The sequence below is a fragment of the Leptonychotes weddellii genome, chromosome 6, assembly GCF_054177405.1.
Source record: "Leptonychotes weddellii isolate Sample4059 chromosome 6, ASM5417740v2, whole genome shotgun sequence".
NCBI lineage: Eukaryota > Metazoa > Chordata > Mammalia > Carnivora > Phocidae > Leptonychotes > Leptonychotes weddellii.
The window spans coordinates 27,904,388-27,918,156 of record NC_138374.1 but is presented as its reverse complement, the minus strand read 5'-3'; the positions used below and the strand labels follow the sequence as shown (position 1 = coordinate 27,918,156).

General features: G+C 39.2%; 1 protein-coding gene across 1 annotated transcript in view; it reads right to left on the bottom strand.

Annotated features, from left to right (window-relative positions):
* The window catches only part of ARHGAP19 (Rho GTPase activating protein 19), a 28,559-nt gene that overhangs the window by 8,955 nt on the left and 5,835 nt on the right, over window positions 1-13,769 (bottom strand). The window contains exons 3-5 of the mRNA XM_081823075.1: window positions 10,837-11,001; window positions 9,192-9,383; window positions 4,317-4,412 (exon numbers count right to left, since the gene is read on the bottom strand). Coding sequence (XP_081679201.1) covers window positions 4,317-4,412; window positions 9,192-9,383; window positions 10,837-11,001 — 453 coding nt within the window. The remainder of the gene's footprint in view (window positions 1-4,316; window positions 4,413-9,191; window positions 9,384-10,836; window positions 11,002-13,769) is intronic.

Genomic DNA, 13,769 nt, shown 5'->3' with positions numbered 1-13,769 from the left:
TGGCTCAGTCGGTTGAGCGACTGCCTTCGGCTCAGGTCATGATCCCAGGGTCCTGGGATCGAGTCCCACATCGGGCTCCCTGCTCTGCGGGGAGCCTGCTTCTCCCTCTCCCACTCCCCCTGCTTGTGTTCCCTCTCTCGCTGTGTCTCTCTCTGTCAAATAAATAAATAAAATCTTTAAAAAAAAAAAAAAAAGAAAACTTGGAGAAAGTCTTTAAGAGTTTCTAATACAGCCACAAGAGTGTTCAGGCCTTCTTAAGGGGGTCACATGACCATACTGTCATTCAGAGCAGGACTAAAAGTCTTTCCTCTCTGAGCAGCTTAGAAACTGACATAACCTACTCTAACAGCTGACAGTGACAATTCTACCATCTTTGGGGAAACCTTCCCTTTTTTCTTCTTAGAGAGTAAGTTTAAATCCTCAAAAAAGAACTTAACAAAACTAGAACATTAAACTCTACAATATAAATCTTAGCAGCAATATTAGGAATATTCCAATGTAATAAATTATTTACATAAGAGAAATTCTAGAGGAAAAAGCGTAGCCCGAGAAACGGATCAAAGCAGAATATAGATCAAATAGCTAAAACACAGAAATGCTGGAAAAATGAGACCACTACATCTTCCTTTCAGAAATCAGCTACCCTTTCAGAAATCAGCTATCCTTTCAGAAATCAGCTATCACCTCAGAGTAAGCTGAAATGGGGATGCCAGGAGCCACAGGACCGGCTATAAAGCTTCCAGTGAACTTTTTTTTTTTTTTTAGATTTTATTTATTTATTTGAGAGAAAGAGATAGCGAGAGAGAGAGAGCACATGCAGGGAGGGGGGAGAAGCGAGGAGGAGAGGGAGGGAGTTCCCTGCTCAGCAAGGAACCCCATGTGGGGCTCGACCCTGAGATCATGACCTGAGCCAAAGACAGCCACCTAACTGACTGAGCTACCCAGGCGCCCCTCCAATGAACTTTTAAAAAGACATTTCAGGGGCACCTGGGTGGCTCAGTTGGTTAAGCATCTGACTCTTGGTTTCGGCTCAGGTCATGATCTCAGGGTGGTGATATTGAGCCTCTCTCCCTCTGCCCCTCCCCCTGCTCGCACTTGCACCCTCACGCTCTCTCTGAAATAAATAAATAAAATCTTTAAAAAAAAAAAAAAGGGAGCGCCTGGGTGGCTCAGTCGTTAAGCATCTGCCTTTGGCTCAGGTCATGATCCCAGGGTCCTGGGATCAAGCCCCGCATCAGGCTCTCTGCTCTGCTCAGGTCATGATCCTGGAGTCCCTGGATCGAATCCCGCATCGGGCTCCCTGCTCAGCGGGGAGTCTGCTTCTCCCTCTGACCCTAACCCCTCTCATGTGCTCTCTCTCACTCTCTCTCTCTCAAATAAATAAATAAAATCTTAAAAAAAATAAAATAAAATAAAATTTAAAAAGTGGAGCATCCCCTTAAAAAAAAAAAAAGACATTTCATTACCCCATCACTATTGAGCAGAAACCACTATTATTAGCTCAAGTCTCTTCATTTATAACAAAAATAATTTATCCTTCTGTTTCATAAAATTTGTTAACATTTGTATTTAAAATTATCGTTCTAAAATGTCTAAAATTCTGATAGAATTATAAGCTCATTTATAATTCTAAAGTCCTAAATTCTCTTAGTAAAGAAATGGGCAGCTGCCAAGAGGATACTCCATATTTACATTTCAAGCCACACTTAGCAATACATCTAGAGGCACTGCAGAACTTTCTTTCACTAGGAAGAGAAAACTACACCCATCTAGCTTCAGTTAAAGAAATATTTGTTTGTGGGGCACCTGAGTGGCTCAGCCGTTAAGCGTCTGCCTTCGGCTCAGGTCGTGATCCCAGGGTCCTGGGATCAAGCCCTGCATCAGGCTCCCTGCTCAGCGGGGAGCCTGCTTCTCCCTCTCCCACTCCCCCTGCTTGTGTTCCCTCTCTCGCTGTGTCTCTCTCTGTCAAATAAATAAATAAAATCTTAAAAAAAAAAAAAAAAAGAGTTCAAGAACCTTTAAAAAAAAAAAGAAATATTTGTTTGACACATAGAGAAACCTTTATTTGACTAATAACTTTTCTTGTTATCAATCAGCTCAATGACAGGAAGTCAAAGGGAATGACAGACTTCCAAGTAAAATGAACCAAAAATGATGTTCATTTTACGAACTACACCTAGCAGTTGACTATACTGCTAGGGTAGGGTTCTAGCAAAATAAATTACTTTTTAATTATAGTAAAATATAAATAACACAAAATTTACCATCTTAGTTCATTCCATTCATATTGTTGTGCAACCATCACCACCATCCAACTCCACAACTTTTTCATCTCCCCCCAAATTAGACAATAATTCCCAATTCCCCCCAAACCCTTAGCCCCTGACAACCACCATTCTACTTTCTTTCTCTATGAATTTGACTATTCTAGGTATCTCACATAAGTGGAATTATATAGTACTTGTTCTTTGTGACTGGTTTATTTCATTTAACATAATGTCCTCAAGGCTCATCGATGTTGTAGCGTATGTTAGGATTTCCTTTCGGGGCGCCTGGGTGGCTCAGTCATTAAGCGTCTGCCTTCGGCTCAGGTCATGATCCCAGGGTCCTGGGATCGAGCCCCACGTCGGGCTCCCTGCTCTGCAGGAGCCTGCTTCTCCCTCTCCCTCTGCCTCTTCCCCCTACGTGTGCTCTCTCTCTGTATCTCTGTGTCTCAAATGAATAAATAAAATCCTTAAAAAAAAAAAAAAAAGGAATTTCCTTTCTTTCTGAGGCTGAATAATATTCCACTGCATGTATGTACAACCTTTTGTTTATCCATTCATCTGTCAATAGATACTTGAGTGGCTTCCACCTTTTGGTTACTGTGAATAATGCTGCTACAAACATGGGTGTGCAACTATCTATTCACGTCCTTGCTTTCAATTCTTTTGGGTACATACCCAGAAGTGGAATTGCTGAATATTTAATTTTTTGAGGAACTGCCATCCTATTATCCATGACAGGTGCACCATTTTACATTCCCACCAACAGTGCACGAGGGTTTCAGTGTCTCCACATCCCCACCAACACTTGTTATTTTCTAGCTTTTTTAATAATAGTCATCCTACTGTGCCTTGCTATCTCACTGCGGTTTTGATTTGCATTTTCCTACAGATAAGTGATATTGAGCATCTTTTCATTTGTATCTCTTCTTTGGAGAAATGTCTAAGTCCTTTGTCCATTTTTTAATTTTTTTTTCCTGTTTTTGTAAGAGTTCATTATATATTCTGGACATTAACTCCCTCTCAGACATATGTTTTACAAATATTTTGTTCCATTCTGTGAGTTGCCTTTTCATTCTGTTGATCACAAAGGAAATTTTGAGGGTAAGCAAGACTAATGTCTCAGAGGCTACTGCCCCCCAAAGATCAGGATTGAGAGTGAATTCTAAACTTCTATTAATGATAATAGCTAAGACCAAAATGAGGCTTAGATGATGTAGCAATGACTAACAACTGCAGCTTAAAGAAAAAAACATATATTACAAGGTATTTATTTTTATTTTTCATTTTAATCAGAGCTCATTACTCTTGCTGGATTTATAGATTTTAATAATGTTAAAACAATTTTAAAAAGAAAACCAGCAGAACACAGAACTGTGCTTAATCTCTCTCCAAGTTAACCAGAACCTTACCTTAGTTTATGCCTGAAAATTTGAACCCCGTTATCACATTATCTACTGCCACCTGATGGCAATATGCCTTAACTACAAGTTCAGATCGTCCATGAGGACATGTACCTGGAACCCGCAAGCATGGTGATGGCAGCAACAGCACAGAAGTAGATACTGTACTTGTTGTAAAAACAAGATTTTTAAGTAATTTGATACAAAGGAAGAGAATATACAACTGATTAAAATATTAAGCTTACAGAAATTTGAGTCAACTCGCTAGCCTAACAGAAAATCCATTCCTAACCATTTCTGGGAGTCTGTCAACTCCCTCAATTCTCCATAGCTTTTGCAAACTGTGCAGTGAACCTTGTAGCACAAAGCAAACTCTCCTCACTGCTCAGGAATGGGGACTCCGTCCTCAGTCCCAAAGAGAAGGAAGGACCTTTCTTTTACTCTCTGATCGTACAGCCCCTTCTCCAAATCGAAACACAGCAAAATGCTGTAAAAACTAAAAGTTTTTCCGAATTCTATCCTTATCCTCCTACAAATGAACCCTTTACAGGATCCCAAAGAATAGAAGAAAACTGTTTACGCATAAGAAAAGTCAGACTGTTAAGCTTTCTCTAAGTCAATGCTGAAAACGACAGCACAGCATACCTACCTTAATAAGGCCACTGAAGGAACGTGAACGGGCTCTTTTCTGTACCCGAGGAGAAGATTCTCGCCCTGGCGTTTGGGTCACAGATTGCTTATTAAACTAAGAGAAAACATAAACATTTTACTATTATTTCCCCCGTCAAGAGATAGGATTCTATGACAATCAAAAGCTAATGTAAATATCCAGAAAAGTCCAAAGAATAAGTGAGTCTGTACACATATGGCTTAGTAGGTTGGCAAGCAAATCTCAAAGGCAGAAATGATGTTGCCAAAAAAAAAGTCAAAATTTATTAAATTACTCTAAGGAGACTGCACTTCATTTTCCTTTTTCTTATGTACTATAAGGTTGGAAGTATTACCCCTATTTTACAGATAAGGAAACTGAGACCCAGAGAATTATGTAATTTGCCCAACATCTCCAGCTGGTAATCCAGTTTTTTTTTGCAGAAAGTATCTTGGACATAGAGAGTGACTAGCACAACCTAAAACAGTCCTTAATTTAACATAAATTGCATACAGAATAAAGAAGTTACTAAAGCTCTTTAAATGGAAACCTATCATGACTGCTTGCCAGCATTATTATCAGAGGAAATACATCAAAATAAAAAGTGGTCAATTTTATCAATATCAGCTCTGTTTGATGGTCTCTAACATGGAGAAATGGAAGACATAAAACACCGTATCGTCTTATTTAATGCTTTGATTAGCCATTCATCTCCCCAGTTAAAAAATAATGATACAGTACTTAATTCTTCTACTTGTCTGCCTTTTCTAACTACAGTTTTTAAATATGTGAATTGTAATTTTGCAAATTTTTATCAGTTCAGGTTCAGTTCTGGAGGTTTAAAAAAAATGACACTTTTCATACATACTATACAGGTACCAAAAAGCTCCCAAAGTTAATTATCAGAAAATTTAGTCACTTCTAAAGAGCTCAGAAAGCAAGCATCCCTCCTGGATATATTGGAACAAGTGACAAACCATCATTTCTGATAATGTTGGCAGGTGCAAGAAGGGGGGCGCTCTCTTGTATCCAGCTGGTGGGAGCATTAATAATTTTCTGGGAAGCTATTTAGCAATGTGTGTCCAGAATCTTTTCAAAACGCATTCAGTAGTCCCCCTTTATTCGTAGTTTTGTTTTCCAAGGTGTTACCCATAATCAACTGCAGTCCAGAAGCAGATGATCCTCCTTCTGATGTATTGTCAGAAGGTCAGTAGTAGCCTAATGCTGCGTCACAGTGCCTACGTCATTCAGCTCACTTCAGCTAATCACATAAGTATTTTACCATCTCACATCATCACAGGAAGGATGAGTATAGTGTAGTAAGGATTTTGAAAGACAACACATTCACATAACTTTTATTATAGTACACTGCTATACTTGTTCTATTTATTAGTTATTATTGTTAATCTCTCACTGTGCCTAATTTATAAATTAAACTTTATTGTAAGTATATATGTATTTTAAAAAACCCACAGTATATACATGGTTCAGTACTATCTGTGGTTTGCAAGCATCCACTGGGGGGTCTTGGAATGCATCCCCCATAGCTAAGGGGCAGGAACTACTGTATTAAAAAATACACACTACCTATGAAGTTCTTACCCAAAAACTAACTAAATAAAACTAATTGGTATTCAGATCAAGCTTCTAGAATTAGATCTAACTACAAATTTATCATAAATATAGAGGACTGAGGAACATGTTCAGTAACACCACAAGGGTGCAACCAGCAAAATCTAGACTGTGGAAAACAAACTATATGGTTTCTTTCACAAACAAAGGGCAGAGAGAGAGAGGGAGAGAGAATGTGTGTATGTGTGGGTCTAAATGCAGTGTAGTAACCTGGATTAGGTTCTGGCACAGAAAAAGGGTATTAGCAAAAAAACTGCTAAAATCTGAATAAAATCTCTCATGTTAATAGTAATACACCAATGTTAATTTCTTAGTTTTAACAATGTTAACATTAGGAATGAAGAGTACCCTCAGTGGAGGGTACGTGAGAACTCTCTGTACTATCTTTGCAATTTTCCTCTAAATCTAAATTATGTCAAATTTAAGTTTATTCAAACAAACTTTGGCAATTTTTTAGGGGGAAAACAAGAAGAGAGGAGAGAAAGGGAGACCTATATATTAAAAGGGACCCAAGAGCTGTTACCAGAAAAAAAAATGCATACCCTTTGGTCATGCCACTTCTAGGGAAAACTCTGCAATGAAAATACCTATGAACAAAAATTTATAAGCTAAAAAATAATCTAATTCCCAAATGTGTCCAATAGTGGACAAACTGTATATACATTAAGTTATATGTAATGAAATATTATGCAGCTGTAAAATGTTCACAGCCTTTTAACAACATGGAAAATGATCATGATATAATGTTAAATGACAAGGATAGGAATTTTAAAAACTGAATATATATTATGATCTCAAACAAAAGGAAAAAAAAGTCAAATACATGTTCATGGAAAGAAAATAATCATAGAAGAAAATACTCCAAAACTTTTATCAGTGGTTATCTCAGGATGATTACAGGTGATTTTCTTCTTTACACTCTTCTGCAGGTTGCACTGCTTCTACAGTGAATATTTACTATTTTTATAATAACAGAGGAAAATCAGGAACTAGTAAAATTATAGTTTTGTCAAAACAAAGTGGCAATATTTTATTTTTTTTATTTTTATTTTTTTTTAAAGATTTTATTTATTTGACAGAGAGAGCACAAGCAGAGGGAGAGAGAGGGAGAAGCAGGCTCCCTGCTGAGCAAGGAGCCCGATGTGGGACTCGATCCCAGGATCCTGGGATCATGACCCGGGCCGAAGGCAGCTGCTTAACCGACTGAGCCACCCAGGCGTCCCCAAAGTGGCAATATTTTAAATGTAGGCAAGGAGTTCACAAGCATGCACAAGAAAATGCTTATGCTGTAATGTTTAATGAAAAGAGAGAGACTGGGGCGCCTGGTTGGCTCAGTCGGTTAAGCGGCTGCCTTCGGCTCGGTTCATGATCCTGGGGTCCTGGGATCGAGCCCCACGTCCGGCTCCCTGCTCAGTGGGGAGCCTGCTTCTCCCTCTCCCTCTGCCTGCCGCTCTGCCTACTTGTGCTCTCTATCTCTCTGTCAAATAAATAAATAAAAATCTATAAAAAAAAAAAAAAAAGAAAAGAGAGAGATCAAAGAAAGTATGTGGTATGATCCAAACTATGTAGAAATTTATCGACAGGAAAAAGATTGAAAGAAAGATCCAAAATGTTAACTCTGGTGGGATGAATGATTTGTTTTCTTCTTAACCTTCTCTATGAGTTCCTATTTTTCTAGAAAGAGCAAAAATGATGTCAGTTTTTCCTTTGTATTATCTTTAAGCTTCTGCTTTCTTTTTTTTTCTTTTTTTCTTAAAGATTTTATTTATTTATTTGACAGAGAGAGACAGCGAGAGAGGGAACACAAGCAGGGGGAGTGGGAGAGGGAGAAGCAGGCTTCCCGCTGAGCAGCAAGCCCGATGCGGGGCTCGATCCCAGGACCGTGGGATCATGACCTGAGCCGAAGGCAGACGCTTAACGAATGAGCCACCCAGGCGCCCCAAGCTTCTGCTTTCTTGATGACAGAATTCATGACACTTTGCCCACCTGAACTGCCGTCTTAGTTTCCATCGAGAATAAATCACTGCATCGCTTTGAATCTGTGATAATACTCAGCCAACACCCTTGAAAATTCCAGTCATAACACAATTTGCTAGATATCAAAGTAACTTCAAAGAGTGTAACAGAAAACTTCTCTTGAAGGACTCTATCAATTGTTAAGAACAGCTCAGTTCAACATTTTCTGAGCACATGGTTATGTCTGGCCCTATGCTTCAGATTAGGCATAAAAAATAAATAAAAACACAGACTTCCCTCATGAAGGTCCCAGTTGAGTAAGAAGTCAAGAAGCTGACTTTGCCTGTTCAGCTAAAATTCAAGAGGGATAGAGACAAAATAAATTTCCCAAGAAAGAAACTAACGAAATCATTGGGATTTACTCAAACTACATTTTGAGTCTCAAAATGGCAAATGAGAGACCTAATTTTGCTCCCGTTAACTCCAAAATAAACAAACTTAGCTACCAGAATTCCTACTTTCTAATATCAAACTAGGTCCCTGAATTTACAGTGTTTTCTAACTGTAAACAACTCATTAGTAAGAGCTACCACTTTTGCTCTGCTATGCCAGCCACTTTACATAGATTCTTTCTAATCTTTATATAGTCATGAAACATGGACATTTCAACTACCATTTAAAAAATAAGGAAATTGCAGGGCGCCTGGGTGGCTCAGTCGTTAAGTGTCTGCCTTCGGCTCAGGTCATGATCCCAGGGTCTTGGGATCGAGCCCCGCATCAGGCTCCCTGCTCTGCGGGAAGCCTGCTTCTCCCTCTCCCACTCCCCCTGCTTGTGTTCCCTCTCTGGCTGTCTTTCTCTCTGTCAAATAAATAAAACCTTAAAAAATAAATAAAAAATAAATAAAAAACAAGGAAATTGAAATTCAGAAAGATTAAATTATTTGCCAAGAAAATCTGAAGGATTTAAACTTTGGAGCAATATATTGCAACTGCTGGTTCTCTTCTCAGCATGCCTGGTACATGACCAAAATTAGAGAAACTCTAACCATACTTGGATCCTTCTGTTTAACTCTAGAAATAGAAGAGCCTCCACCCTTTTCTGTAATGGGGCAGTAGTACAGAGACTGACGTTGAGGTTCCACTGACAAGTCTGCTTTCCTAAGCCAAGCCAAGCTTGGGCCAATAAGAGCCAAAAATTATATGAGATTCTTAGCAATATTCCCTAGTGATTCCACAACCTTGATCACAGTCCTAAAGCCCCATCACTGTTTCCGTGCCTTCAGGTACCTGTCTAATAAGTTGTTTCTTCTTCGCTGACTCTGGCATATTGTGAACATGTTGGAACAACTCTCTCAGTGCCTCTTCTGTACGCTGCTGGGTCTCCTCCTGGTGAGAGCAGGAATCTACCCAGTTCCGTTTCTGAGATCTTGCCCGTTGGAAGGACTTAGTAGGACATGAAGCTATCAGATCAAGATCATCCTAGAGAAAATTTTAAAGAAACGCGAATTAATATATCCTGCCAGCTTTGTTTTCAGGTTCCCACAACCCCTGAAACAAAAAAGGAGGAAGAAGTGGGGAGCGTGGTATACTCTTATACTTAGGAATAAGAAAAATCTAAATATAATTATCACATGAAGAGAAACCTGTAATTATAGACTATATTAATAGCCCACTCCCAAGACCTCCCTAGAGAACCTAAATTCATTTAGAATATTGCTACCAAAAATTATATTTATATGAGGTCAATTTTCAAAGCCTTTTAATTGCACATAACTCTCACTGCTTTCCTACGAGGTAAGCAGGGAAAGTATCATCATTCCCATTTGATAGAAGAAAAAATTAAAGTTAAGCTCTAAGTTTAAAGTCATTTAGATACTAAAGTGACAGACCCATCCTGGAGACCAAGTGCACAGGCTCTTGGTTGGTGCTCTTTGCTACACACAACAATATGATGGGACAACTACACAGCAGTGGTTGAGGAACAGAAACACCTCTCTAAGAAAAGCTACACTCCAGTTAAACTAGTTGAAATCAAATACTGTTTTCCTGGTCACACCAAATATTTACTGAATGAGAGGTAGAAACAAAGAGAAGCAGAAACAACAGCATAAGATGACAGCGTAAGTTCCTAACCAAGACAGACTAAATAGAGATCATCAAAAAGTACTTGTGTAGGGGCGCCTGGGTGGCTCAGTTGTTAAGCGTCTGCCTTCGGCTCAGGCCCTGATCCCAGGGTTCTGGGATCGAGCCCCGCATCAGGCTCCCTGCTCCACTGGAAGCCTGCTTCTCCCTCTCCCACTCCCCCTGCTTGTGTTCCTGCTCTCGCTAGATCTCTCTCTGTCAAATAAATAAATAAAATCTTTAAAAAAAAAAAAAAGAGTACTTGTGGAGTTTTTTTAAACTTCTCAGTTTTAAAGCTTAATAATTATACATAATCTTATTAATAAGCATCACACATTTGCTTTCTAAGCTCATGTGGTCTCGAAGTCTTTGAGACGTTTGACAGAGTGTTACCACTGAACCTGAAACAAGAATGTATTATCGAAAACCATGATTTATTGCTGTAAAATATTTAATACATTTGCTATTTACAGCCTGTTTATATCATATGCTATAAGAATGCACAGGGGCTTTATGAAAACCTTTAAACATGCAGTCTATGCCATCACTCATATGTAGGGGATACCATCCACCAGTGTAACACCTCTGAAAGGAAACAAGAAGATTCTATGTGGGGGCACTTTTATTTCAACATATAACTTTCCTCTCAGTCTTTTTCCTTATCTCAAACTGACTAGAAAACTTTGAACTATAACAGCAGCAACATTTTATTTTCCATGGCTTTACTCCGATTTCACACTTTGTTTTAAAACTCCACTAATCTTAATTAACTGTCTCCTTATTTGGGCTAAGAGCAGTTTCCTATTCTTACCTTTGATGCTTGAGTTCTGGAGCCCAAATAGTGCAATCTGGCACATTCCCGAATATAAACAGGAGCCTGGGCAGGATATAAAAAGAAAACCAAGAACAAGTAGTTAGCAGTATCTAAAATTCTTTCAGACCACAAGAATAGTGATTCTCGAAATAATATGACTGGCAGATTATTTCAAAAAATCAAAAGATCCTTAAAATGCCCTATTCCATAGCTTCCTATCTCTTGCCACTAAAATGATATCTCAACAAATCTGACAGGAAAACTGTTTTTGAAAGGACAATACTGTAGTTTTAAAAATCAAATGTGGCATGTATATACTCAAATGAGCCAGAAACAAAAGTATAGACATTTGTAGTAATGTTCATCTTTGACAAAAACTACCCCAAAAGGGGCAGCTAGGTGGCTTAGTCAGTTAAGCAGCCAGCTCAGGTCACGATCTCAGAGTCCTGGTATTGAGCCCCATGTGGGGCTCCGAGTTCACTGGGGAGTCTGCTTGAGTTTCTCTCCCTCTGCTCCTCCACATGCAAGCATGTGCTCTCTCTCAAATAAATAAATCTTTTTTTTTTTAAGATTTTATTTATTTATTTGTCAGAGAGAGAGCATGCGCACAAGCAGGGGGAGCACGGCAGGTGGAGGGAGAAGCAGGCTCTCTGCCGAGCAAGGAGCCTGACGCAGGACTCAAACCCAGAACCCTGGGATCATGACCTGAGCCAAAGGCAGACGCTTAATCGACTGAGCCACCCAGGCGTCCCTCAAATAAATATATCTTAAAAAAAAAAACAAAAAACCTTACAAATTACAAGTGGTCCCTAAGTCACATTTTAAAATCACTGTACAGAAAATACCATTTAGAGGGGCGCCTGGGTGGCTCAGTTGGTTAAGCGACTGCCTTCGGCTCAGGTCATGATCCTGGAGTCCCTGGATCGAGTCCCGCATCGGGCTCCCTGCTCAGCAGGGAGTCTGCTTCTCCCTCTGACCCTCCCCCATCTCATGTGCTCTCTCTCTCTCTCTCATTCTGTCTCAAATAAATAAATAAAATCTTTAAAAAAAAAAAAAGAAAATACCATTTAGAATTACTATGGGGTAACAAGAGACAAGAAAGAATTTAGCTCATTGATGTATTGCCCAGAATTCTATGACACATACCCTGATACAATACTAGCAGTAGCATCAAATAATACAACCGCTACAGGAGAGAATTCGGTCACATCTAAGAAAATTACATTTTCATTTACCCTTTAACCCAGAAATCTCACTTTGGGAAAACTATCCTGATGATAACAACTCCAGAAATCAAAAACATACTTGGATGAGATTAATCAAAAGATTAAACACAACCTAAACGTCTATTAATAGAAGACTGGTTGAATGAATTTTTACACATCCATACAACACAGGACTATCTATCATTAAAAATGAAAGAAGAGGGCAACCTGTTGGGGCCCCTCTCACTCTTGAGAGCTTTCTCTTTCTTTTTTTTTTTTTTTTTAAGATTTTATTTATTTATTTGACAAGAGAGAGACACAGCGAGAGAGGGAACACAAGCAGGGGGAGAGGGACAGGGAGAAGCAGGCTTCCCGCGGAGCAGGAAGCCCGATGCGGGGCTCGACCCCAGGACCCTGGGACCATGACCTGAGCCGAAGGCAGATGCTTAACAACTGAGCCACCCAGGCACCCCGAGAGCTTTTTCTGTATCTTCACTTAATAAACGTCTATCGCTTTACTCACAAAACAAACTGAGATTTATCTAAGTATACCTTTTTGTGTAGTTTTGACTTTTGAACCAGGTAAATATTTTACAGATTCAAAAAATACGATTAAATCCAAAAGGAAAAAAAGGCAAACCCTAAAACTGAACACAAACAGGAAAAAAAAAATGAGTATATCTGTGTATATGATTGATAACATAAACACAGAAAAAGAATTATTCTACCTAACTTCTGAAAACTGTATTCTGACTATACATCCTTAGTGAGATATATTCAAGGGAAAAGGAACTGTAAGGAAATCTTAAATCTTAAACTTCCATTAGCAGGTTTACATAGGCTTATTTTTTAAACTAATTTTTTTAAAGATTTATTTTATTATTTATTTGAGAGAAAGCGTGCACAAGTCGGGGGGGGGTAGGGGGGCAGAGGGAGAGGGAGAAGCAGACTCCCACTGAGTGGGGAGTCCAACACAGGGCTCCACCCCAGGACCCCGAGATCATGACCTGAGCCAAAGGCAGACGCTTAACTGACTGACCCACCTAACTATTAGCCCTAAAACTAATTTTTTATATACTGATATTTTATATATTGAAGGATAAAGCAAATAACATGTAAGTGCTATTAAAATCTGGAATTTGCAATGTGCAAAACAGATACAAATATAAAATAAAAGTCAAGAAAAAGCTCTGGAATGTTAAATCTGAATTGGAAATATTAATATGAACCAATGATTTCTTTTTAAAAAGAATTTTAATCTAAACTTCTTGCCCTCAAAGAGCCTAAAAGCAATGATACCCCAGAAACAATGAGTACAACTAGTGTCACTCAAAGAAACCAGGGCTCCTTGAAGAAAATAATTGACTCCAGGCCCAGGGCAGAGCAAATGCAAAGTGAGCTGGGGACATTTTATGCCAGGAAGAAAACACTCAGACTAATGGAGTCCTGTCAAAAAAAGACACAGCAGGGAAAGCTTGCAAGGGCTCTCACTGGCCAAATTTGAGACAATTTGAAAATTAAAACTAACAACTGAAATTGACTAATACTTTGAATAACTATAAACCTTTGTCTATAAAGATGTTCATAGGGGCGCCTGGGTGGCTCAGTTGGTTAAGCGACTGCCTTCGGCTCGGGTCATGATCCTGGAGTCCTGGGATCGAGTCCCGCATCGGGCTCCCTGCTCGGCGAGGAGCCTGCTTCTCCCTCTAACCCTCCCCCCTCTCA